The sequence below is a fragment of the Plecotus auritus genome (genome assembly GCF_963455305.1).
Source record: "Plecotus auritus genome assembly, chromosome: 12".
NCBI lineage: Eukaryota > Metazoa > Chordata > Mammalia > Chiroptera > Vespertilionidae > Plecotus > Plecotus auritus.
The window spans coordinates 39,704,872-39,732,251 of NC_137778.1; the positions used below are offsets into that span (position 1 = coordinate 39,704,872).

General features: G+C 51.1%; 1 protein-coding gene across 1 annotated transcript; it reads right to left on the reverse strand.

The window, feature by feature from the left end:
* Positions 1 to 9,763: 9,763 nt before the first annotated feature.
* SARS1 (seryl-tRNA synthetase 1) lies at positions 9,764 to 27,340 on the reverse strand. Its single transcript, XM_080648800.1, has 11 exons — positions 27,110 to 27,340; positions 23,137 to 23,207; positions 18,185 to 18,265; positions 16,846 to 17,004; positions 15,761 to 15,904; positions 13,816 to 13,971; positions 12,507 to 12,728; positions 11,789 to 11,918; positions 11,375 to 11,532; positions 10,595 to 10,724; positions 9,764 to 10,252 (listed from the first exon to the last, which is right to left on the reverse strand). The coding sequence occupies exons 1-11, from the start codon at positions 27,243 to 27,245 to the stop codon at positions 10,095 to 10,097; spliced, it is 1,545 nt and encodes a 514-aa protein (XP_080504926.1). The 5' UTR covers positions 27,246 to 27,340; the 3' UTR covers positions 9,764 to 10,094.
* Positions 27,341 to 27,380: the final 40 nt, after the last annotated feature.

Genomic DNA, 27,380 nt, shown 5'->3' on the forward strand with positions numbered 1-27,380 from the left:
GGTGCCTCGGCGGGGCCGGCGCTGCGTCCTCCGATGCGCTCGGGTTCCCACCTTTCCCCGAGCCGGGCCCGCGCCCGGGTCACCACGACCACCCTGGGTTAGTGCTGCGTCTCCACTTGCGCGCCCAGCTCTTCCCACCTGCGCTCGCGGGCCCCGCGCGCCCCAGGCCCTGCCGGCCCCTCCGATCCCCAGGGTTACCCCTGCGTCTCGGCGAGATCGCCCACCTGCGCCCACGGAGCTGGTCACCCGGACTCGGCCGCCCCCGACGGCCACGCGCCGCCCTCTCGCGCCTCGCGTCCCCGCCGCGGCTGCTGCTGCTGTCGCCGCGGCCCCCGGCCTAGCCCCGCGCTCCCTCGCCTCCCCGGCGGGCCGGCGAGGTCTGCAGAGCGGCAGCGGCGGCGGCGGCGGCGGCTCATTACCATAGACCTGCTCGCGCCGCCGCCGCCTTAAAGTGGCGACGCCAGCCGCACCGAAGGAGGTGGGCCCCACCCAGTGCCCTCCTCCGCGTGGATGCTCTAAGCTTCTGTTGTCCAGAACCCACCCAACCACCCACCCCCGGCCCCATATCCCTCCCACCGCCTAGAGAGGAATCAACTATCAGAAGCCAGAGAGCGAGTAATAATAACAGTGGCCCTACCCTAAGTATGCTTAGAGGTTTTCCAAACATTTTGAAGGGCTCTCAGAAGCCAAGTGCCCACCACACACCACCTATAACTGCTGGCTGCTGCTGGCTGCTAAGAGCCCTCCATACTGTCCCCTCCCACAGGTCTAAGCTAAAATGGCCTTTCTCAACAGTACCAAGCCTCCCCCATTTCCCAGAGACACCCCGGGGCCCTGGGAATACACAGTGAGGCCCTGAGCCCCTCCCCTCATCAAGCTGTGATCTAACCAGGCTGTCCCTTGGGATCCCACTGCTGGGCAGAATGTCCTTGCGGCTTGGACACCACCTGGGCTTTTCACCGGGAGGTGAGCTGGGAGTGTCGTGGGGGCAGAAGCCAGCTGGTGTAAACATGTTAAGATTGCCAGTTCTGTAGCCCAGAGAGGGAGAAGCTTGTACAGGGTCCCAACGCTGTAACACAGGCTTCCTGGGGCCTGGACCAAGGCTTTTCACTTCCCAACGGGCCTCTGTCTGGAGAGAGGACCTCTTCTCCTTCCTTCACCATCAATGTCCAGCTGTCACTGCCCTCCTTCTACCCACAGCTCCGTGACCAGCACACAGCCCTGCCCAGTGCACAGGGCTCCTGGGCCTCTTCACCTGCTGACCCAGGGCCTGGACCTTCCACTTGAAAGGGGTGAGCGGATTCCAGGAGTTCTGGTGTGGAGGCAAGGGTGCTCGGGAAGGGGATCCCCTCTCTCCTACCCCAACCAGGGCTACCATCCAGGGACTGCAGGGCCAACTGGATGAGCAGCAGGGGCCTGGTTGTGGTGAGAGCTGGCTCGGGGAGGAGGCCAGGGCGTTAGTCCACCCCACCATCCTCTAGCTGTGCAACCTTGGTCCAATTCCTGTGGCTGAACTTCCCTTTTCTAAATAGAGGGGTTTGGATAAGGTCAATGGTTTTCAAAAGTTTATTTAGCAGTAGAATCCTTTTTTTAATTTTTTTTTTTTACCCAAATAAAATATAAAGTAGACACTCCAAATATGAAACAAGTAAAAGTAGGGCTGCAGGGTGGAAGAGGGGGTCAGGGACTTGCCCCAACATCACTGCTCCCCCGACCAAGAAATCCCTCGGCCACCAAGTGGAATCGGAGGGTCTGGAAGAACCCAGTTTGAAAAAGCATGGGACCAACGGCCAATACTGAACTCTGATCACAAAAGAGGAGCCAAGAATCCCCTCACAGGGGCCCCCAGGCTCAAGGAACTTCCGTGTGACCCACACAGTGATGCCAAGAATGAGAAATCAGCTTTTCTCTTTCACCCCAGGGGGAAGGAAAGGAGACGGCCTAGAGACAGGGAGAGGGTTAGACTACATTCCTGGCAATGGTGATGGACAGGAGAAGGAGGTGGCAGAGGACCCAAGGCTCAGGGGAATCTCCTCCCCTTTAACCAAGATGAACTTTTTTTCTTCTAGTCAAGGCCAAGGGCAGCTCCCGAGACAGAGAGGTGGCTCGGCCTCCTGGGACTTCCTTTGACTTTGTGGTTTGGGTGGATCTAGGGGCTGCGTGGGCATTTTGCTCTTGCCCTAATAGCCATGTGGTGCGGAGAATGCTCGGAAATTATACCATCTGTTAATTACCCTTTGAATCGGGGTTGGGTAATGAGACTCTCATTTCTGCCGAAGGCTCAAGCCAACACATGGAGAAACTCAGCTCTCGTTTCTCTCTCTCCTTTTGTACTAAAACGAGCTCCTGGGTGCGAGGGAGCAGCGGCCTTGGCTCTGGTCATGGAACATTGTTCTGGAGCCGAGCACCAAGGCAGGGGGTGCCTGGGAAGGCATGACGGGGCAGGAGGGGCCCCTCCAGGTGAGTGGCCTTCCCGCCTGAGGGCAGACAGGTTGAGGGATGCAAGGAGCCCCTCCCTTCAGCTCCAAGCACGCTGGGCAAATAGTCCTTAATCCTCTCCCCACCCTGTCCCCAGGGCCACAGGACAGAGCTGCCTCCTCCATCCACTCTCACCTGCTCAGCTATTTCCACTTCTCAGAAGCAGGAAGGAAACTTCCAAGTCTTCATTCTACGCTTCACAGAGTCTCAAACTAGGGCTTGCCCTCGTGGTGTCCTCCTTGACCCCTATGGGAAGGGCTGCCCACTTCATGGAACTTTCAGCTATGAGGACTATATCTATAATAATAAAAGGGTATTATGCTAATTAGACCGGGTAACCGGACATCTTCTGGACATCCGACTTCCTTCCAGACAAAGCTACGGTGGTGGGGGCCAAGGCAGAGGTGGTTAGGGGCCATCAGGCGGGCAGGGGAGGGCAGTTGGGGGCTATTAGGTGGGCAGGGCAGGGCAGTTGGGGGCCATCAGGCTGGCAGGGGAGGGCAGTTGGGGGCCATCAGGTCAGCAGGCAGGCAAGCAGTTAGGAACCAGCAGTCCCGGATTGCGAGAAGAATGTCCAACTGCTGCTGCCCTGTGGGATGGGGCCTAAAACAGCAGTCAGACATCCCCCAAGGGGTCCTGGATTGGAGAGGGTGCAGGCCGGGCTGACAGACCGCCCCCCCCCCCGTGCATGAATTTCGTGCACTGGGCCCCTATTATATATATAATCTCAAAGAGTAAGGGAGAGGAAGAGAGATAGAAACATCAGTGATGAGAGAGAATTATTGATAGGCTGCCTCCTAAACACCTCCCACTGGGGATCAAGCCCACAACCCAGGTATGTGCCCTGATCTGGAATCACACTGAACTGTGACCTCCTGGTTCATAGGTCAAGGCTCAACCACTGAGCCACATGGTCGGGCGATAGCTGCTACTTTCAAACCAAAAGTTTATTCATTACCTTTGGCCATTTGATTTCCTCCCTCCCTCATATGGACTGTTTGAAGAGTCCAGGCCAATTTTCTTGGTGAATGTGCTACCGTCTGGATTTACCTGATTGAAGAACCCCTCCTGGTGTCCTTCAGAGAGGAGGGCTATGGAGTCGGAATCCAAGCATGTTGCTCCCTTCCTGAAAACTTGCACTGGGCCTTTCTCTTGTGCCTTGAATAAAAGCCAACTTCCTCATATTGGGCCACAAAGCCCGGTGTGAAAGGCCCAGCCTCTTCTTACTCCCCCCTCCCCCCCTTCACTCTGATCTGGGCATCCTGGCTTCCTTCCAGCTGTTGAATTTGGCAGCCTGAAAGGTTCCCTTCTTCGTGGTAGGTACAGCAATTTGTAGTTATGTAAAGTATTTATTTGTTCATTTACTTGGATAACATCTGCTTAACCCACCAGCAAGCAGGAAGGTCCAGGAGCGGGGACAACGCTTGCACCTTGAAATGCTAGCACCTGGCATGGGACCTGCCACATAAGAGACCCTCAGTAAATACTAGTCAGATGGGTGAGTGGATAAATGGATGGATGGCAGAGAGGAGGGATCAGGTGTCCCTCCATCCCTGGAGCCACCATCTAGGCAGTCGGGTCTCTCGGCTCCTCTGTGGACAGTCCTGCAGTCACTGACTTTAACCACAGAACTTCATTCCAAACGCAGCTGCAGCCACGAGTCCTAGGCCTGATGTCCCAGCCAAGTTACACTGACCTTCTCTGAGGCTCATTAAAAGATGGCGCTGGTGCCCTAACCGATTTGGCTCAGTGGATAGAGCATCGGCCTGCGGACTGAAGGGTCCCAGGTTCGATTCCGGTCAAGGGCATGTACCTTGGTTGCAGGCACATCCCCAGTAGGGGGTGTGCAGGAGGCAGCTGATCGATGTTTCTCTCTCATCGATGTTTCTAACTCTCTATCCCTCCCCCTTCCTCTCTGTAAAAAATCAATATTTAAAAAAAAAAAAGATGGCGCTGGATGCCTTAACCCAGTGATAGTTTCGACCCACAATGCCAGTCCTGTTTGCTGAGGGTGGCTCAACAGGCCAGCATTCCATACAATGTACAGTTTGCCTAAGATTTTGCTGAGATCATTTTTGGCTCCTAAGCACAGAGGGGAAGAGATGGAGCCTCGGGCTGAGCCGTGAGTAGCAAATCCCAAAGCAACACCTTCAATCACTTGGTTGTTCAGTTTATCAGAGCAGCCGAGGGGAGAGCCCTAACCACGCTCTGGGCACCAGGTGAGGTGTGAGAGGGACGCACGTGAACAAGACTCCAGCTCTGGCCTCAAGGACAGAGACAAATGTGCTGGTAGAGTTGTATTCGTTAATATTTCTGTGTGGGATGGGAGGGGTTGGGGAAGGCTTTGGAAAGGAGGTGGCCTTTGAAGTCCCCTAAAGGGGAAGGAGGAATTCCACAGACAGGCAGCAGGAATGGCATCCAGGCAGAGGGAACAGCATGAACAAATATGCAGGGCTGCCATGCCGGTCAGTGCTGGGGAGGTGAGTAGTCTGGGGGATGGAGCTCAGAGCTGGGGGTGGGGACAAGCAGAGCAGAAGGGCCCATTCATCTGAACTGTGGCCACAGTGGGTGGGTCTGGACTGTGACTGAGAAGTCTGAGTCTGGGTTGTACTATACACACACACACACACACACACACATCTATATATATATAGATATATATATATGTACACATATAAGATCTTTGGTTAATCTCTTCCCACCCTCCCCCTTTCCCTCCTCTGTCTGAGATTCATCAGTCTGTTCCATGTTTCCATGCCTGTGTGAGCATCTGCTCCCTGGTGGTCAATGCACATCATAGCTACTGGTCAAAGGGTCGAATGGTCAAACGGTCACTTAGGCTTTTATATATATAGATATAGATGTATATGTATATATGTATATATGTATATATGTATATATGTATATATGTATATATGTATATATCTATATTGATCTCAGAGAGGAAGGGAGCAGAGAGAGATAGAAACATCAATGATGAGAGAGAACCATTGATTGGCTGCCTTCAGCATGCCCCACACTGGGGATCGAGCCCACAACCTGGGCATGTGCTTTGACTGGGAATTGAACTGTGACCTCTTGGTCATAGGTCAAGGCTCAACCACTAAGCTATGCCGGCCGGGCCGAAGTCTGGGTTTTATTTGATAAGTTGAGGCAGCCGTTGAAGCACTTTGGCAGGGGAGGCACGGTCAAGGCTGTGGCATCCACAGACTAGTTGGCACAAAGGGCAGTCCCACGGGAGGAGGGCCTGGGGTCTGGCAGCCCAGGACGGGGAACAGGCTGCTTGCTGAAGGGGCAGATCTGAGTGAGGTAGGGACTCAGCGGGACTGTGTGAGGCTGGCCGCTGGGGATGAGGAGGGGTGGTCCAGGGTGACTCCTGGGAGCTTGTTTTGGGTGCCTGAATACCCAGGGGAGAGTGGGCCAGATAAGAAGTTAGACTTGGACTTTTGGGTTTGCGATCCTGGTGGTGGAAAGGCTCCGTGTGTATGTTGGGAGGTGGGGGGGCTGGAGCCAGGGGTGCATGATCTCCTGGATTTGGGATCAGAGACAGAGAGCACGCAGAGAAAGCGCAGGGAGAGGCCAGCACCCCGGGAGCCTGGAAACGCACTTCGGGGCGGGCACTAACTCCTTCTCCTGCCCACTTCTCTGGCCTCCACTCCGCCCTGCCCCCTCTCTGCACACCAGTACTCAGGCCTTCCTCCTGCTCCCTCATGCTGTTCCCTGTGTGGAACATTCCACCCTCCCTCTGAGAGGGTGGAGCCCAGAATGTCCAGGAGGTGGCCGAGCCTGAGGTGTCCACTGTTTACCTAGGAGGGCATGGAGCCAGCTGGGCTCAGGATCGCAGGCAGGGCCAGGCCGGGATGGAGGGACGGAGGGACGGCTGCCTCAAGGTGGGGACTGTGGGCAGGTTGGTGTGCTGTGGGACGGGTGGGGAGGGACTACTGGGAGAGCTAGCTGAGGAACCAGGTCTCAGGGGCACTGAGGGAGGGCGGTACAAGTAGACAAGGGCTGCCTTGGGAGAAAGAGTAGAAATTTTTTTCTCTTTCTCAGAGAAGATGGAAGGAGGAAAGGATTGAACGCTCTTCTAAGTGGGTGCTAAATTCTTTCCTTTCTTCAGGGTTTCAACAACCAGTCTCCCTGAGGCTGAGACCATCTTATCAGCAGTTTGCATCCCAGGAAAACCATTTTCCACACCATTTCTGCCAGCAGGTTTACTGGGGGAGGGAAGCCCCAGGCCCACAGGGGGACCCCGGCTGCTCTCCTAAATGCAGAGCTTGTCAGCCAACCAATCAGAGCAGCGGAAGAGGAACTTCCCTTCTAGAAAAGGGGGCTTTCTCAGAATCAGAGGTCGCTGGGACCCCCTACCTCTGTGCGGCAGGGCAGGGCAGGTCCGGGGACCTAGAGGAGGAGAACTGGCAGGGTGGGTGGCTGGCTCTCCTTTCCCGCAGGTACAAGGGGAGTTTTGCCCCGGGTTTCTGCAACAAGAACCTGCCTGCAGCACCCCCCCCCCCCCCCGCCCCGTGTGGGGGGGAGCTCTTAAAAGGGCAATGTCAGAGGCAGGGCGTCAGCCCCAGGAAGCCTCCCCCATTGGAGAGGCAGGGTTGTGCCCCTCCTTTTGTGCGTATCTGGGAGGAGCTTTGGGGGAACCCCACGCTGGGAGGTGAGGGGGGTGGAGCAGGCCCCTCTCCTGGCACAGGCTCTGACATGCAGCGCATTCTCCGGGCCCATCCCAGCTCCGCCTGTCAGGCTCTTCCCGGGAGCCCGGCCAGGGAGGCTTGGGGGTGGGAGGAGAGCAGGCTGTCTGGGGACCTGGGTGAAGGAGAGAAGACCTTCAGGGAAGGAAAAGCAGGACAGGTCCAGGGCAAGCTCCCAGGAGAGACTTCACCACTGGGGGTGTGGGCTCCTGGGCGGCTAAGTGACCCTCCCAGCAGGTCGAGTGCAGGCCGGCTCCTTGGTCTCAGGTCGGATGCCCGCACAGTTGCCTGCTTTGGCATTTCTTTCTGGCTCCTGGCTGTCCCTGTCGCTTGGTAGAGAGAGGCCTGGTGTCTCCTCTCTTGCCTGAAGCACCCAGAACGGCATCTTGGGCCCTGAATTCCTGGGTGTGGGAACCGAGGGTTGGTGAGGGACCCAGGGCAGTGACTCACTCCACTCAGCCTGTGGGGGTTGTTTGCTCACTTAGGTAACTTGGGCAGCTGAGGCTGGAGATGGGGCAGGTCAAGGTGCCAGGGATGAGGGCATCAGCCGTGGGTTGCGGAGGCAACAGCTGCCAGGGTGGAGCCCAGGTTAGCTGGGCTCGGTCCCAAGTGCTCGGCTTCCAGGCCAGGCAGCCGTTCCTAAACACAACACGCTGGCATCAGCAGGGCCCATGGCTGCAGGGAGGGAAGGAGTCAGGTTTTCAGCTCACCCTGGAGGCAGGCAGGCCACACCTTCCCAACGATGGTGAGTTCTTTGAGAGCAAGGGCTGCGTTCCCTTCCGTCTGTGACCCCTGCTCTAATGGTGCTGGCACAGGGTCAGCGCTCAGTAGGTAGAGGAGTGTGTCCGTCCATGTACACGCCAGCCTGTGTTCTTGTGACCTGCAGGGAGGGACCTCAGCCACAGGGTCATCCTTTCCTTCACAACTTTCAGCTGTTTTTCTCCTCTGGCTTCCAGAAAGCAGAGGGTGGGGGGAGGTACTTTCTAACAGACTGGTGGGTCTGCGTGTACCTGTATTCCGAGCTTCCATGCATTCCTGTTCACTAGGCACACTCCCAGGCCAGTCCACGCCCTGACCCAGCCGTGGGGCAGGTAGGGGAAGGTTGGCATGAGGAGCTGGGCTGCCAACAGCATGGGGCAGGAGGCTCTCTGCATAAAGCAGCAGGGAGTTCCGGGTGCAACCAGCTCCAGAAAACCAGTCAGGTGAGAAGGTGGTCAGCCAGTGCAGGGGAGCCGAGAGCTGGGCCCACGCGCCCATGGCCTCAGGGCCCTGGCTTCTACCTTCCCGGTGGAAGGTCACAGGCCCCAGGAGCTGGAGGGCAGGAGTGGGGAGGGGAGGGGGCAGCAGCAGTGACCTGTATGGCTAGACACGGATGCTCAAGGCCATCGGAAAGTTTCGATCTCCAAAGCCCAGTGGGCTTTTTGAATAGGCCTGGGTGGCGGTGAGCAAACCCAGCCTCCTGCTCCCGTGTAAACGCCTTTCTCCAGACCAAACAGCTGAGGTTACAGGAATGTGAATTTCTGGTCCTCCTGAGTAAGTGCGAGCAGCTTGCTCTTTTGTCCCCTGGCCCTGGCTGTGTGATCCCAGAGCTGAGGGCAAGGGGCTACGGCAGAGGCGGGCTGGCTGAGCCTGCCTGTGGCGAGAGCCACCGCGGTCCCCTTTTTGGGTGTCCCGGTTTTGACAGGGTTTCCAGCAGCAAAATTAATAGGACCAGCCCCAAGTTCCTGGGTGCCAAGCTCCAGCGGCAGGCCAAGGGAGATGGCTGCTGGGGACTAAGGATGCTGAGATGACTTAAAGGCTCCTTAGGGACAGGCCAGTGCAGAGTCCTCCCCCCAGACACAGCACGCATCAGGACTCCTGGCTTCCACCTGGCCGTGTCTCATCTCCCTCACCCACCTGTATTCCGTCTCCCATATGAAGAAAGGGGTATAATCACGTCGCCACCCTCCCTTCTGGGACTGTCACAAAGATAAAAGAGACCATCTATAGGAAGTATTTTAGGCTCCCAGGAGGGAAGCACCGACCTGACAAGAGGTGTTATTAAAGCAAAGTGTTTGGAGATTGCAGATGAAAGGCAGCAGTAAATAGAGCCTAAACATCACTCTCCCCAGAGCAAGGGTGCGCTGGCTACTGGGCCACGGTGGGAGCTGCGGAGGGGGATTAAAACACCCCCAGCCCCGCACCCTGCTGGCTCCCTCCATCCTTTGGGCAGCAACAACAGGCTGCTATGCATTTGGCCTCCCATTTTGGAATGACTGCAAGGAGAAGCAGCTGTTAGGAAGGCCCTGCCTTATGCTCTTGAATCTAGGACCTGTTTTGGGGGGCTAAATATAGCCCCATCTCCCCTAAGACATCACAGCCTCCCTCCCTTTCCAAAGAGCCCTTCCCACTGAACGAAGTGCTGGGAGGCTTTTTATATCAGCTGGTCTCTAAGCTAGTCCTGCTTTACTGCTTGGACACAGGAGCAGATTTACAAGAGGATCCTGGCCCTTGTTCCACAGGTTTACGTGGCTAAGGCTCAACGTTCTGCCTTCGCCCCGGAGCCTTTACTGAATCTACCCCAGACCTCGCCTACCTTCTCAAAGGCTCTCTGACTTGCTACACGGAACAGCTTTATTTAGGAGGAAAAGCACAAATGAGTGTGGTTCCAGGGAGAGCTGTAAGCCAGGGTTTGAGCCCCAGGCGGAGGACTGCGGGCGAGTCCCAGCGTCCGCTGGGGAGCCCCCTGGCATGGCTTCCTCGGTCCTCAGCGGTTGCATCCGAGGCCCCTGCGAGCAGACAGGAACACTGCGGTGTGCGTGGCAGAGGGTTCCCGTTTCAGCAATGCAGTCGGACAGTGCAGGCGATGAGTGGCTATGTCTGGCTTCCCCGCCCTCGGGCAGGCTGTGGGATCCCAGCTGACAGACTGGGGGGAAGGAATGTTCAGGAATCGGTGACCGTCATGCTCTGCAGCCGGCTCTCCAGGGTGACATCGCTCGCTGCCCCTTTGTTTTTGCTGCCCTCCTGCTGCTTCTTCTGCTTCTTCGATGGCTCCTGGTCAATGGGCGCAGGCTTCACAAAGGGAATCAGTTCTTGGAGACCTGGAGGGGAAGAGCCAACCGAGTCACCCATCGTTTCTCAGGAGCCAGAGCCCGCGGACCTCTGCGGTGAGGGCCCAACGCGGCCGATGCCTTTGAACAAAAGGGCACCCACGATGGTTCCACTCGTTCTTCCCTTCCCGTCGGAATCTCAGCGGCTCTCAATAGAACATCAGGCCCGCCCCGGCTACCTTCTCAGCTCTGCCCTGCAGTGCCCAGCACCAGGACAGGCAGAGTTTGGGGGCCTGTGTGTGAACAAGAAGACCGGGTCCATTCTGAAAGGGGCCTCTCTTCGGAAGTGTGAAGACCGAGAAGAGGAGGAGGATGGGCTGGGCTGGGCCTCACCTGGCGGCATAAACTCCTTCAACTTCTCGGGCACGATGATGCCCTTCTCCGTCTGGTAGTTCTCCAGGATGGCGCAGATGGTGCGGGTAGTGGCACACATGGTGGCGTTGAGCATATGGACAAATTCCACCTGAGCAGAGGGAGCAGTTCAACTCAACCCGTAGCTGGTCTGACTGCTCACCGGGAGCCCCCACCCCGAAGCCGGACTCCCCCCCACTGCAACTAGCCAATTCGGGACCATGGCTTCCACCCATTCCTGAGCCTTTTCTAAGCCTGGATTCCGTTTGGAATTTACTGCCTATCAGGTGAAGTCCGGGAAGACCCCTCATGCCTCCAGGAGTGGCAAACGAGGCAGATGTAGGTTTCAGTATTTTGAGGAGAGTTGGGTCCTTTGAGGGAAAAAGAAAATACTACCACGTCCCTGACTTGGAAACGTAAGGCCTGGAAATTGGGTTTGAAGAGAGAAGCTTACAACCTAGACATCCTTGGGTGAGAAGCGGGCAGGCATTGCCTAGGACTTTATTTGGAGCGACAGAAAGCAAAGCCGCAAAGAGAAACGTTAGCATGACTTTGTAGAATGGAGCCAGAGTCCGGTTTCCACCTAAAAGAATGCAGTCCCGATTCAGAGGAAGTCATTTTCAGGTTTCCTGTCTGATCTAGACTGAAATGCCCACGTTTCCCCGTGATGCCGGGGATAATGTACTCCGAGGGCTGAGAAATAAGACCACCCCCTTCTGCACCGCCGAAGGCCCCGCCGCCCGCCTCCCCAGGGCCCTCTACCTTGTCCATCATCTTCTTGGTTTGCCCGTATCGGATTCGGAGGCGGCGAGCCTGGTAGTCTGTGCAGTTAGAACAGGAGACCAGCTCACGGAAGGCTCCCGAGCCCGGAAACCAGGCCTCCAGGTCAAGCTTCTTACTGGCAGCGTGATTCAAAGAACCTGTAAGGAGACACCCCTAGAATTCATGGAGGAGGGATGGTATTTCAGAAGGCTAACCTTTAGCAAACCTGAAGAATTCTGTAATTCACATCCCGTCCCCAGAAGTGAAATCACGCCCAGATATTCTTATCAGCAAACGCTCCCAAGGGAGAAGAGTGTGATCTTTTAATTAACGTGGGCAGTTAATTGGACCCTGAGCTGTTTCTCTGTGCGGGGCGGGTGATAACTGTGGGCTGCAGGAAAGGGAGGCTGGTACCTGAGACAATATTCACGATGTGGTATGGGATCCCCAGAGTCTGGTAGAACTCCTCCGCGGTGGTGATCATCTCCTCAAACATCTCCCACGACTTGTTGTCGTGTGGTGACGCGTAGACAAACTGTTCGATCTGCAAAGAGGGGCCAGGGAGACAGTGACAATGGGACAGGGCAAGTCCCCCTAAGAACCAAAGAGGGAGATACTCTTGCAACGAAGACCTGTTCCTATACCGCCGGGAATCAGGCGACACTCAAGGGGACACTACAGAGGCTGGGTCCCAGCAAGAGAACTGGGCGCTGCACTGGGCTGGCTGTGCAACAGGAACACGTGCTTTTACAGAGAGCTCACCGCACGTGTGCCAGGTGCTGTTCTAAGTGCCTCTCATGTTAACTAGTTTAATCCTCTCAGTGGGCCAGTGAGGTGGGTACTAGTATTACCCTCCTGTTACAGCACAGAGTGCTGAAGCAAGCTGCCCGAGGGGACACAGCGGGTAGGTGGTGGGGTTGGCATTTGGACTCAGGCAGCCTGGTTCCGGAGATGATGCTGGCAGCTACTCCACCAAGTGCTGCTCAGCTCTTCCCCGAAACACAGACGCAGGCGACTGGAGGCAAGACTGGAGCCAGGGCGGGCCTGAGACACACAGCTCCTGCCTCTCCTCTCACTTCCCTGGACGGATAGGTAGAAGGGTCCTGCTCCTCACCCTGACTTCCCTACTCACCTTCTCAAACTGATGGACTCGAAAGATGCCGCGGGTGTCACGGCCGTGGGAGCCCACCTCCTGGCGAAAGCAGGTGGACAGGCCAGCATACTTGATGGGCAAATCCTCGGGCCGTAGCCACTCATCCCGGTGGAGAGCAGCGATGGGCTGCTCGGAGGTGGCAATCAGGTATTTCTCATCATAGGAGTTGTCGTCAGACTTTTCACTGCCTTTGCCAATCACCTGGAGGAGGGACCTTTACTGGTTAAAAGGGAGGGAGGAGGACCTCAGCTAGAGCAGAGACCACAGGGGAGATATGAGTGATGGGACAGGGGGAAGTTTCTTTAATCCCTGCCTGGGCGTGAGGAGGGGACACTAAAGACAAGGAAGGGAATGGGTCTGTCCCAAATGGGGTCCCTAATAGAGATCGGAGAAAAGCAAATTAAAAGGAGATAAAAAAATGGTGGTACTTTCACTTATCTAATAAATAAATACATTTGTAAATGACGTAGAATGGCCAATGATGGCAGGTGTACAATAAAACCTGAGCTGGTAGCAATGTAATGTAACCCACTCAACAAATATTTGTGCGACATGCACTGCTGGGCAAAAGGAGACCTGGTCTCTGCTTTCTGGTGCTTCTGTTAGTCCAGAGGGTATAATCCTCAGCCACTTGGGTGGCCAGTTGACAAGAATGACCTTCTGAAGCTGGACTTGAGCCCCCCGGCTCTCCCTGAGATGGCCCGGGGTTGAGAGGAGCCACAAACAGGAAGCCACATCTGTGCCAAGAAAAGCATGGCTTGCCCTATGGAAGCTTTTGGTCTGCGGTCAGGAGTGGGAGGACACGAGAAGGCTGGCCACTTCTATAATGTCCTTTTGTCCGGCCACTGAATAAATACGCTTCTTTTCTATGCTCATGATGTTAGAGCATGCTTATTGTTTATTTATTTATTTATTATTTATTTATTTTTAATGCCCTGATCGGGAATCGAACCATGACCTCCTGGTTCATAGGTCGACACTCAACCATTGAGCCACGCCGGCCGGGCAAAGCATGCTCATTTAGACGCATTATACAGACGAGCTGGGGGAAAGATCAAACAGGCCCTAGGTCTGCACTGTCCAACACAGCAGCCACTGGCCACGTATAGCTACTTAAGTGGAAATTTTACTTCCTCAGTTGCATTAGCCACATTTTAGGTGCTCAAAAGCCACAGATCTAGACCACTTCCATCACAGCAGGAAGTCTACTGGACAGCGCTGCTCTGTATCTGTGAAGTTCAACTTCCCAACTAAAGACGTTTTTCTGCCACTCTGCCCAGCAACTCACCTTGTAAAGCTCTTCATCAAACTGGCTGAGCTGTGCCACCTCCTGCATGACCTCCTTCCTCATGAAAAACGGGGTATAAATGGGAATGTAGCCCCGACTTCCCAAAGTGCGAAGGGCGTACTGGATGAGCGCCTGTTCCAGGAACACCAGGGGCCCCTGAGGAGACACAGCACTGGGTGATTGGGTTCTGTCGCCATCAAGTTCAATTGCTAAAATTCTCTCCGAGGCAATGGGGCCAGTAGAATGTGACTACCCAGGGGCACACAGGAGGCCAGGAGAGACCCCAACAACCAACTCAAGAGATACTTAACGCCAGTCCCGAGCAGATCCCCCAGGCAAACTGTAAAGAGAATTCTCTTTCAGATACCAAGCAAGAGGAAAGGATTAGTGGCCCCACATGCATGGGAATGTTTTCTTGTGCTAATTCTTACAACTCTGGACTCATTTGCACAGAGTAGAGCATACCTATGTATGTGTGTATATGGAGAGTATAATTGGCCCTTGAATTAGGTTAGAGGCACTGAACCCCCCCCACCACAGTCGAAAATCGACCTATAATTTTTGACTCCCCACCAAATTAACTACTAACTACTAATAGCCTACTGTTGACCAGAAGCCTTACTAATAACATAGTCAACATGTGTTTTGTGTAAGTATCATATACTGTATCCTTACAGTAAAGTAAACTAGAGAAAAGAAAATGTCATTTTAAAAAATCATAAGGAAATAAAATCAATTTAAAAGTCATAAGGAAAATACATTTACAGCATTTATTGGGGAAAAACCCCCACATTTAATGAATGGGACCAGCAGTTGAAACTGTAATTCCAAAATTATTTTACCATGTCTTTCTAAAAGTCTTCTCTGAGTGCACCTGCCCTCTGTCCCAGCTAGCCTGGCCTTGCCTCTGCCTAGCCCTCTCAGTACTCTGGGCCTGCTCACGCCACAGCTCCGTGCACCAAAAAGGGCCACCTACCAAACCTGACAAGCTCAGGGGAGGCCGGCATGGTGGACCCTACAGGCTCAAGAGACTAAAAATAACCACAGAGGACGGCCAGACCATCAACATTTCCAACTAAAAGCCCGTCTTGGCGAGTAGTCAAGTCCTAGGCTTGTAGCTTCCTTGACAACGGTCAATCTTTACCTTAACTGAGCCCGTCCGCTGCCTTCCTGAATCTAAGCTAACATACCTTTGAAATGTCAGCGGCATCTCCTTTTCCAGACCCCTCAGGGCTCACCCACCAGGGCAGAGACCACAGGACCCTCACTGTCACCTTGTCTCCCAGTTTCATCTCTCTGTACTGGAAATGTTCATGGTTAACCATCCTGTACTCACCAACGTAAAAGACGTCCGTGTCTCTCTGGTTAACTTTCTAACCAATCCCAGAGATTTCACCGCTTTGCTTTCTCCCCCCTCCCAGATCTACCCCCAGTGGATTTCATGCACCCACCCCCTGCCCCACTTACGCCTCTTCCTTTGATTCTAATGTATAAAGTAAGTTGCAAAACTGTCATTCCTCAGAGCATTTTCTAATTCCGTTGAGATTTTGCTACCTGGCAATTGTCATCAGCTTGTTTCAAATCAACTCATAAAAACAATTCTCTACAGCTTTGGACGTTTCTTAGGTCGACAGTACTTGTCACAGTGGCTTTTGATGTTACTTGTCTGACTGTCAGATTACACTGAGCTCGACAAAGGAGACTGTTCTGATTCAGTCGGCAAACATACGCTCCCTGCGGGGCATCTCGCAGTGGCTTTTGTTCTGGGGACTCCGAATGGGCGCTCTCCTGCCTAGAAGACAGGGCATCTAATTGCCAATACGTCTGTGGTAGAAAGGCGAGCACAAGTGTGGATTTGGGGGCCTCCTTGAGTAGGTTATGTTTTCTGCACCGTGTTTTTTAAATTCCTTCTTTATAATCCCACCCCCACTGGTTCCTGACTCACCTTCAGGAAGTACCCTCGACTCCCAGCCACCACGACCCCCTTTTCGCCTTCAAAGCCATCGACCATCACCACCAGGTCCACGTGCGAGTACTTCTTCCTGACCGTGCAGTCACCCCAGATCCTCTCGACTTTGTTGTCCGCATCCTAAGGAAACAAGACCGGGAGAGAAAGATGCACGGCCTCTGGATTCTACAGCCTCCATCTTTCCAAACCCGGTTCTAAGAAGAACCCGGAGCTTTGTGAAGCCGGCTTCACTCAAACACGAGGTTTTGGTCATCGTGTCCAGAGACCAGAGAAGGGAATTTGCTAGAGAATTTGTGCTCAGTAGAGAAATAATCATTTTTAGATTCCTAGAAGGGATTCTAGCTAGCTATGAAACTCAAAGCATGATTGTCCAAAAGATCTGTCTCTCTCTCTCTCTCTCTCTCTCTCTTTTTCTTTTACCCCTTTAAATGCTTTGTACAAGGACACCTCAACCCTAGACAATCAACACTGCCTGGGGTGCAGAGGAGAATGTAGATTTTTTTTTCCAGGCTCTCATTGGTCCCAGGGCCAAGGAGGGCGGGCTCAGGGCCCGGGACCTCCCTAGTCTGCCACCCCAGCCAGCGGAGAGTTTAACATTCCGTTCACCAGGGAATGAATGAAAGAGGCACAGATGGGCCCCGCTCTGGCTGGGATGTCAGGGAACAAAGGCTGGGCTCAGAGCAGCTTTGTGCTGGGGACGCTCCCTCTCAGCAGGAAACTTTTATCATGCAGATTCCCCTTCGACCTGCAGCTTCTCAGCGGGGTCTGGGTGAGGGGTGAGGTTGATTTAGCAGATCCCTCCCACGAGACTGGCTGCTACCAGGGGCAACAGTGGAGGACAGCAGCCAGATGCAGAAGAGATTTCTGTGCCGGGAGTCTCCTACCTGCGGTCTCTGCCACTTCCCAATCAGGCGAGGATCTGACACTTTCAATTCTCAATTGGTGGGCAGGGCGAATACACAAAGGACCCGCTTCTGATACAAGGCCCGTCATACAGAACATCACTGGCCTTGTCCTCCTTCCAAGAGAGGAGCGATGTTAGCTGTGGCACCTACGCCTACCTCATCGTTACTGATGGGCACCGAGGGATGCAGAAGGTTCCCGATCTCTCGGAGGTTCTCAAACCGCTCTTCCTCCAGCTTTATCCGCTGAGTGTCACACTTCAGGATGGCTTCGTCGATGAGGAGTCGGAGTTTTTTGATCTGTGACACTTTCAGGTTCTGTGGATGAATAAGCCAGGCCCGCACCCAGGCCACAGCGCATCAAGGACAGAGTAGGAATGCGATTCTGTCGCCCTAACCCAGCTGTGCTCTGACAACCCTTGTGATAGCCTTTTAAAAATTGACAATGAAGGCTTTCAAAGCGACCTTGCCCTTACAGACCCACTGGCATTTCCTTTTGGGGTGCCTGAGGCAGAGATGGATGGATCCTGGCCATCTTCTGGTTCCTATATATCTCAGGAGTTTTAACATTAGCTCTCTTCAGGGCTTTTTCTTCCTAACTCAATCGATTTAGCATCCTATTACGCACTGCACTTCACTGTTCTCCAGGAAGATTATACATTTATCAGGAGCAAGAGACTTAGTCTTAAGCTAACTTTGTATCCCTCTTGCAGATATTTCAAACTGTACTGATTTCTTATGGGGAGCCCTGAGCAGGTAGGCCTAGACAGGAAGAGCACCCCCAACCTAGCTCTTCAAGCACAGCAACAGCTTTTAAAAATTTTATTTATTTAACACCGCTCTTTTGTGTTTATGCTCTTTTTAAAAATATATATATATATTTTAAATATATTTTATTGATTTTTTACAGAGAGGAAGGAAGAGGGATAGAGAGTTAGAAACATCGATGAGAGAGAAACATCGATCAGCTGCCTCCTGCACACCCCCTACTGGGGATCGAGCCCGCAACCCAGGCATGTGCCCTTGGCCAGAATCGAACCTGGGACCCTTCAGTCCGCAGGCTGATGCTCTATCCACTGAGCCAAGCCGGCTAGGGCTATGTTTGTGCTCTTGCTATGCTTTTGTATTACGGGTTTTCAGAAAGGGCTTAGCAACTAAAAACTTGAAAATTACTGCTCTAGGCCCTTTATAGAGTGACTGTTCACTGAATTACAATAAATTTAAAAATTACCTGACTCTGGGAAAATAGAACACTATAAGCTAACCATAGTTCCTTTTCTCTCTTCTTCCTCCCTGGACTCTTCCACTCCATCTGTCTCCCGCTTTGCTGTCCCATAAACAAAGTACAAAGTATATAACAAGAGCAACAGGGACCTGTCCCAGCTGCAGAAATTCAAGGACAATGCCGTATGCAGCAGAGTTTTAGCATTTTCTTATCTTGGAAGAAAGTGAAGATAAAAGTAGAGAAACCCCAACCTAGAAAAGGACAATAACTTACAGCTAAAGTGTCTGAAGTGAGGTCATCGAGACTTAACAAATTCTCCGGAACGGACTCATCATTTCCCACTGGCTCTTTTTTCTGCAGGAAAAACAAACAAACAAACAAACAAACACTATTGAATAAAAAAATTCTGACATTGTAAGTGCACACCAAATTAACATCACAGAAACTAATCATAGAACTTCCTACACAACTGTCTCTAAAAGAGGAAACACTTGGGAGAAAGAGTAGCAAATTGGAAGCGAGAAGTTCAAAGTTTCAAGTCTCTGTTCTGCCGCTTTCTAGCTTTTTGATCCTGGACAGACTGATGAACCCATCAGGGTCAGAGGGCTGACATCATCGGGAACACGAGAAGAAGGTCTGCCCTGGATGCAGAAGAGTGTGGGCACCAAGAACGGGTGAGCACAGCCAGTGTGGCTCCGTGATTGAGCATCAACCTATGAACCAGGAGGTCATGGTTCGATTCCCGGTCAGGGCACATGCCCGGATTCCAGGCTCGATCCCCAGTAGGGGGCGTGCAAGAGGCTGATTGCTGATTCTCTCTTCATTGATGTTTCTATTTCTCTCCCCCATCTCCCTTCCTCTCTCTGAAATCCATTTAAAAATATGTATGTATGTATGTGTGTATGTGTGTGTGTATATATATATATATATATATATACAGTATATATAGAGAGAGAATGGGTGAGAATGCTCATGTGTTGGGTACTCAGTGCTGGGGCAGAGGCCTGGGTGTGAATCTGTGAATCCCTGTCTACCTGCTAAGAACAGTCCCAGTGCTGAGGCTATGGGGGGGAAATGGATGGGATGATGGGATGTTAGAGAGGCAAGAGAAACTTTTTGAGGGAAACGTCACAAAATCTGTACCTAAGTTTAGAGCAGTCAATGCAAGCTGGCAAATAGCAGGGATGTACCCAGCACTCGTTTTCTGCCCCCTCTGATTTCTGGCCTCACCCTTCTTTATGATATTCTGCCAAATCATTTCTAATCCTTGTCCACAGCCATGGGGAAGATAATTTTAATTAATAAATTAAATTATCAAAGGCCATTATAACAAGACCTGTAAAACCTCAGCAAAACTTGTATAAATACAAAATGAGCCCTGCCAGTTTGGCTCAGTGGAGAGAGTGTTGGCCTGAGGAACAAAGGGTCCCAGGTTCCATTCCAGTCAAGGGCACGTACCTGGATTGTGGGCTCCTCCCCAGCCCAGGCCCTGGTTGGGGCGTGTGCAGGAGGCAACCAATTGATGTGTCTTTCTCACATCGATGTTTCTCTCTGTCTTTCCCTCTCTTCAACGCTCTCTAAAAGGTCAATGGAAAAATATCCTCGGATGAGGATTAACAACAACAACAAAAAAAAACCCAAGGTGAGATTTAGGGTCTGCTTTGTAAGTATAAATAAAATGTGTAGAAAGCATACTCAATGTCCTAAATGTCTTAAGAAATTCTATATATACAATAGGCAATTATACTTATACTAGAGGCCCAGTGCACAAAATTCGTGCACAGCGGGGGGGGGGGTGTCCCTCAGCCCAGCCTGCACCCTCTCTAATCTGGGACCCCTTGAGGGATGTCTGACTGCCCATTTACATCCCTCTCACAATCCAGGACTGCTGGCTCCCAACTGCTCGCCTGCCTGCCTTCCTGATTGCCTCTAACCGCTTCTGCCTGCCAGCCTGATCACCCCCTAACCACTCCCCTGCCAGCCTGATTGATGCCTAACTGCTCCCCTGCCAGCCTCTTTGACCCTAACTGCCCTCCCCTGCATGCCTGGATCCCCCCCCAACTGCCCTTCCCTGCAGGACCGGTTGCCCCCAACTTCCCTCCTCTGCCAGCCTGGTCACCCCTAACTGCCCTCCCCTGCAGGCTTTATTGCCCCCAACTGCCCTCCCTTGCAGGCCTGGTCCCTCCCAACTGCCCTCCCCTGCTGGCTATCTTGTGGCAGCCATCTTGTGTCCACATGGGGGCAGCCATCTTGTGTGTTGGAGTGATGGTCAATTTGCATATTACTGTTTTATTAGATAGGACAACCTCATATCCACTGTGCAAAACTGAATCATGAGAAAGGATAACATCTTCTAAGGACAAAGGCGTAGAAATCCTTTAGACTCATTACACATTCCCACCCACCAAAGCGAGAAGTCAGGATTCCAACCATAACCCAACTCACATCCTTCCTTGACCCAAGCAAAATCATCTCGAAAGTTGGGAAAGTCTGAAAATATCAGAGTCTTGACAAGAACAAGCATAGACTACTGAGGCAGAAAAAAAGTGGCCCAAATCACAATATTTCCCAAGGGAGCTGAGGCTCCCTCGCTATCTGCAAATCCCTCGGGGCGGAAAGTTCTGAGTTCAAGTTCTGACTCTGCAGCTAGTGTAATTTAGGCAAGCTCCTCAATTTCCTCAGGTTATTTCCTTGCCCTTTCTTTATTTTATCTTTTCCTTGCCCTTTAAATAAAGCTGATAATTGTACCACCCACACTCGAGGTTTAGAACAAAGGTCAAATCAAAATGAGATGTACACAAAAAAGTTTGTAATACTTTCAAGTGCCATACAGGTGAAAGCTAGCACCATTCCCTTGGACAGCAAAGGAGAACACTCCTTACAGGGTTCGCAGTAAAGGGACCCAAGGATCTATAATAACAAAAGCGTAATACGCTAACTGGACCGGACATCCTTCAGGACAACCTTCAGGACGAAGCCGGGGCTGTGAGGGAAGCCTGGGTCCCGGGTGCCTGCCAGTGGTCCCCGGTGCCAGAGGGAAGCAGCCGGGGGAAGGAAGGCCTACTCTTGCATGAATTTCGTGCATCGGGCCTCTAGTGTTAAATGAAAACACTTAGTCCTATCTTCTTCTTCTTCTTCTTTAAATTTCAGAGAGAAGAGAGGGAGAGATAGAAACTTGAATGATGAGAGAGAATCATCAATTGGCTGCCCCCTACTGGGGCATCAAGCCTGCAAACAGGGCATGTGCCCTGACTGGGAATAGAAACGTGACCTCCCAGTTCACAGGTCGAAGCTCAGTCACTGAGCCACGCCAGCCAGGCTAGCGGAATCTTTTTGTTATGTTCTTTACTGGGTCAGGTTCCTAAGGTTTAATTTTTTGGTTTAGTTTAGAGGTTTACAACTTAAAAATTAGACAGGCTATAGGGTGCATTTCCTATGTTTTTAAAAAAGTGATTAAGGGGATATTTTAAAAGAAAGATTAAAAACATGTACTCTTGCCCTGACTGGTTTGACTTAGTGGATGGAGCGTCGGCCTGCGAACTGAAGGGTCCCAGGTTCGATTCCGGTCAGGGGCATGTACCTTGGTTGCGGGCACGTCCCCAGTGGGGACTGCGGGGGGCAGCTGATCGATGTTTCTCTCTCATCGATGTTTCTGATTCTCTATCTCTCTCCCTTCCTCTCTGTAAAAAAGCAATAAAATATACATTAAACAAACAACAACAACAAAATAACATGTACTCCTTTGAATACCAAAGGAAGGGCAGAACTGAAACTTAACATTCTTCAAGCATGGGAGGATTTTTTGGATGAAGGCCACCCATTGTTACTTGTAATTGATAATAACTCCATGTTCTTGGTATCGTGCCAGGTTCTCTACATGTAAAAAATTTCGTTCTCATAATTCTGTTCTAGAGGTGAAGATTCGCATTGTCATTCCAGATGAGAAAAACTGAGGCTGAGACGTTAACTTGCCTCAAGTCACGTGGCCAACCAACAGTCCAGGACTTGGAGACCCTATCCGTGCTGCTCGATTGCACTGAACAAAGAACCCGAACTCTGCCGTAGGAAATTCTTCTGGCACTGGAGGCTGAACTCAAGAAATAACTGGAAAGGATTACTGGTGGGATCTATGTTCTTATTATAAGAACAGCATAAACAACGGATGACTTAGTGTGGCAGGGCTCTGACCTTACTATACACTGAAGGTCGAAAGTCAACAGATTCCTATGTTGAAACCTGCCCCCCAATGTGATGGGATTTGGAGGTGGTATCTTTCAGAGGTGATTAGGCGACCAGGGCAACCTCATCAGAGACCCCACAGAGCTCCCTGTCTCCTTCCGCCATGTGAGGACACAGCAAGGAGACTGCCTATGAGCCAGGAAGTGGAGTGAGCCCTCACTGGAGACCAAAACTGCCTGGGCCTTGATCACGGACTTCCCAGCCTCCAGAACTGTGAGCAATAAATTCTGTTGTTTATAGCCACCCAGTCTATGGCAGCCAAACAGACTAAGACATATCTGAATACAGAAGATGGACTCACCCCTTAGTTCCCTACCTGCCTTCCTTCCTTTCTTTAAAACACGTACTATTTTCGCCGAAACCGGTTTGGCTCAGTGGATAGAGTGTCGGCCTGCGGACTGAAGGGTCCCGGGTTCGATTCCGGTCAAGGGCATGTACATTGGTTGCGGGCACATCCCCAGTGGGAGGTGTGCAGGAGGCAGCTGATCGATGTTTCTCTCTCATCGATGTTTCTAGCTCTCTATTCCTCTCTCTTCCTCTCTGTACAAAATCAATAAAATATATTTTAAAAAAATAAAAAATAAAAAAAATAAAACACGTACTATTTTCAATATCAAAGGAAGGACAGAACTGAAATTTAACATTCTTCAAGCACAGAAAGATTTCCGCCAGCCCTGGCTGGTGTGGCTCAGTTGGTTGGGCGTCCTGTGAAACAAGTCGACGGTTTGATTCCTGGTTAGGGCACATGCCCAGGTTTTGGGCTCCATCACCAGTAGGGGGCATGCAGGAGGCAGCCGATGGATATTTCTCTCCCATTGATGTTTCTCTCTCTCTCCCTCTTCCTCCCTTTTTCTAAAATCAATAAAAACATATTTTTAAATAAAATAATTCCCCCATATGGGCAAGAAATTTGGTATCCCCTAGACTCAGACACTAAACTAGAAATTATTAACTGTAATACCTCTCATGGCTGATAGTTCTCTTACCTTCATTTTCTCTCCAATTGTCTTGCTGCATAGGTTCTTCAGCTTGTTCAAGTTGTCGGCCCGAAATCTGCCTGAAGAATAAAGAACCCAAGAATATTCCAAAGATATGCAGATAATTAAGATTCCTCCCTCTCCGGATTGGGCCTAAACCAGCAGTCGGACATCCCCCGAGGGGTCCCAGATTGGAGAGGGTGCAGACTGGGCTGAAAGAAACCCCCCAAACCCCCCCCCCCCCCGCACGAATTTCATGCACTGGGCCTCTAGTAATGTAATAATACTATTGTGGTCATGTTATTTTAAAGAGCCCTTATATTTTAGAGATAACATTGACATATTTGCAGATAAAAAGATAAGATGTCTGGGATTTGTTTCAAAACAATCCAGTGGTAAGAAAGGAAGTAGGAGGGGCAGATAGATGACATGGGCCAAGTTGCTAACTGCTAAAGCTGGGTGATGGGTACATGGGAATTTATTATACTTTTCTCACTACCTGTATGTCTGTATTTATGGTTAAAATGTTCATAATTAAGAAGTGTTTGAAGATGTTTAAAAAAAAAAAAAGATTCCTCCCTCTCCTAATCATGGCTCCTTAGGACTGATCTCAGCCCAAGGGCAGAGTACAGGCAGAGCTATAGTCTCTGCCTCAAGAAGCTGTGAAATCTTGTAGCTTTAGAGCCCCCCATTTAGTTGGCATAAATTGTGACAATAGGGTTCCCCAGCATTTGGTGACAAGGAAAAGGCCGCTCTGAGGCCGAAATGAAAATGTATCAGAACCTGGATGACACTGTTGTAGAGTCATACATCTGAGGAATCAGGAATTAATCAGGTAATGACAGACTGTTCGATTCCCTTAAAATTCATTTAAGAAACTACATAGTGTGCAGGGGAATCTAGAAAGCGGGCAGTCAGATTTCTTTTCCCATGAACTTGGTTGCTACATCCCTATGCTAGAAATGGTTAATGTTATTCCCTTTGCTTTGACATAATGCTCATCCTACAGCCTTCGGATTAATTTTACTTTTTACATCTTGACTTCTTTTGGGGAAAACAGGGTACTAGTCAGCCTACTTCGGTATTCTGGCCCAAATTAACATGCTGGTATTGTGGTTCATTAGACCGACTTCTGCTTCTAAGCTTTTGGAGCAATGTGGTAAAAATCAAGCTTTTAACAGGTGAAATAATGACTAGAAATGCAATAGCATCTAGACATAGTTACTGTTAAAGGCTTTGCCAAACTTTACATTTAAACTGAACTTTAGCCCAGCCGGCGTGGCTCAGTGGTTGCGCGTCGACCTATGAACCAGGGGATAATGGTTCGATTCCCGGTCAGGGCACATGCCCTGGTTGCGGGCTCGATCCCCAGTGTGTTAATAATATAAATTTTGGATTATGGGTTAAATAAAACATATTGCTAAAATTAATTTCATCTGTTTTCCTTTACATTTTTTAAGTGGCTACAAGAAGACTCAATAATTATACCTGTGGCTCAAGCTGTATTTCTATCAGACAGATTTAAGGTATGTATGTCACTGCAAGACTTCAGCCTGGAAGCAAAAATGACTAGATTTTCATTCCAAAAAGATCACATGTCCTGGGTGTGGCCAGGACTGGGTGAGACTGGGGTGAAACTGAAAGCAGACAGTTGTTCCAATGACAAAGGCCTGACTGGAATGTGCAGTAAGGGTTAAAAGGAAATAACAACTTCAATTTATAGTAAAGAGAAATCTCATTCAGAATGGCGCTTTTTGTGGGGAGGATAGGATTCTGGTGGTGAACAGATTGCAAGACAGGTGGAAATCTAGTGGCTTCAGAAGTTGTCCATAGACATGCTTATCATATGCCCAGATGTGTCCTCAGCCTATTACTCTGAATTGGAAAAAAGAAATCAAAGTTGGAATCCTGGGAGTTATAAGAGCCGTGCTAAAATCTGTGGTGCTAGGGCTCCACATTTTACCAATTCCTTCGAAAGCCCTAGTGACACCTTGGAGGGGTACAGGCAGACAAATAGGTACTGCTGTCATGGAGGGCCTTCTGCGGCTCGCTGTGTCCTCAGTCAGGGAACACGATGAGTTCTTAGTGTGGCTCAGGGTTACAAGTCCTTATTGCAGCCAATGACAGGAGAGCCCCAACTTCTGATCTGAGGTTTGGATATAAAAGGACTTTGATACAAGATCTGTCAATGTCCTACTCGGGCAGCCAACGACTTGGGAAAACTCATCAACTCCCTTTGGCTGCAAAGAGAACACTGGAAAGGGGTGTGAAGTAGAAAAGAATCAAATCATAGATGTGTAGAAAATAAATGAAATAAACTGCTTTTCATACAGAAGGGCAAAGGCCCTGAACACAGAAGATATTCATATATATTATAAAAAACCTTTGTCGCTCTAGCCGGTTTGGCTCAGTGGATAGAGCATCAGCCTGCGGACTGAAGGGTGCCGGGTTTGATTCTGGTCAAGGGCATATACCTGGGTTGCAGGCTCGATCCCCAGTGGGGGGCATGCAGGAGGCAGCTGATCGATAATTCGCTCTCATCATTGATGTTTCTATCTCTCTCTCCCTCTCTGAAATCAATAAAAATATTTTAAAAACAAACAAACAAAACCTTTGTCAAGCCCTTACCAAGGAGCAGGTGCAGTGCTAAGTACTGGGAATATATGTATGCATGTGTACATGTATAACCTGTATGCATATGTATACCGTAGGTACTGGGACATACAGATGCATAAACCACAGCCCTGTCCCTGAAGAACTCACCCCCCTCACCACATATCCATTCATTACAAAAGGGATAAAACTTCCTGTAGATGTGTGCATTATATATAAGAGAAGAGCTCACACATTCAAAGGAATTTACTGCTGAACCATGGGTAACCGGATAACAAAAATCTGATAATTCTGATTCAGTAAAACAGTGTTCAGTCAAGTTTTTTCCTTTCAATTAATGTAATTCCATTACAATTCAGATTCAGGTGGTAGGATCTCACAGTCACAAACTACCACATTAGAGTGACTGAGACATGGAATTAACAGGCAACCCGAGTTAAACAAATACTCTCTTGGTACCCAATACCCTTATAAATTCAGGAAAAGCAATGTTCCCACGAGGAAGCCACCACACTGTTGGATAGTGACTGCCTTTGCAGTGTGCTGTCATAAACCTGGCTCTCAGCTGGTTGCAGACTTATTGCATCAGACAAAAATCACATGTGCTTGACAGTATCCGGCCAATCGGTGACCACTCCAGTTAATGTAGGCAAAGGATTCTATGGTTTTAGTTTCGGTTCCCGGTTTTAGCCAAACTCTACCAAGATCTTTTCCGTAAAAGTTCCACAAATCACAATTACATAGCTTCAATAATTACACGCTTTTTCTTGCCTCGCCGCACCCCTCTCCCCCTGCCTGACCTTCCACGGAACAGGCTTTTCGCGATTTTTAAAGGTCTGATCACAAACCCGGGGGACGGCTTTTCCCCACAGCTCCAGGATCACTGCTTCTAGGCAGAAGCGGGCTCCAGAGACCCCAAACGCTTCCCATGTGGGTGGAGTGAACCTATCACGCTGCAGATGTGACTCGGGCTGCAGCCTTCCATCCTATCAAAGTAGGAGATCGCTCTGGCCTTGCTGACGAAGACAAAAAGGCCGGAGGGGACCAAAGATAAGTGTTGGGAAAGGGGAAACCTCCCACCTTGGCTTTCTCCGGGCTACCCTTGCAGGGGGGAAGCCTTGACAGCTCTCGATGCGCATGCGCCATGCTCCTTCCCAGACCAATGACCCACACCGAGCACGCACCAACCCGCTGACGGTAAAAGTGGGACGGTCCCGGCTATCCAAGCGTTTTGGGGGATAAGGAACGCCTCGGAGCCACCGCAACCTGGGAGGAGGGGGTCAAACGAGGGGCGGAAGCTGTGGCTTCAGGAGCGGGAACGAGATCCGAGAGCTGAAGTTGGGTTTAGATGGGGTCATCCGGTACTCACATTTTCGCCACTCGCCGTCCGCCTTCACCAGCCGATCCACTAGTCCCGGGTCCTTGAAACGGTTCTTTTGCGTCTCTCGGATGAGGTCGGGGTCCCCCCCTTTATCCTCCCGAAACAAGTCCAGATCCAACACCATCTTTCCTCCTCCCGGGTCAACAATGAAGAGAAGTGAAGCTCGTAGCAAGGGAGTCAACCAGTGACCGACGCACTGCGCCTGCGCGCGGCCGTCCCCTCCACACCGGAAGCGGCTGTGTGGGAGGCGGGGCCTCGG

Excerpts from the sequence above, each read along its gene's own strand:
- SARS1 (XM_080648800.1), bottom strand. The coding sequence starts at position 27,245 with ATGGTGTTGGATCTGGACTTGTTTCGGGAGGATAAAGGGGGGGACCCC. Across the intron at positions 18,266-23,136 it reads CAATTGGAGAGAAAATGAAG|AAAAAAGAGCCAGTGGGAAA; the intron begins GTAAGAGAACTA and ends TTTTTCCTGCAG. Across the intron at positions 11,919-12,506 it reads GAGTCCATCAGTTTGAGAAG|ATCGAACAGTTTGTCTACGC; the intron begins GTGAGTAGGGAA and ends CCCTCTTTGCAG.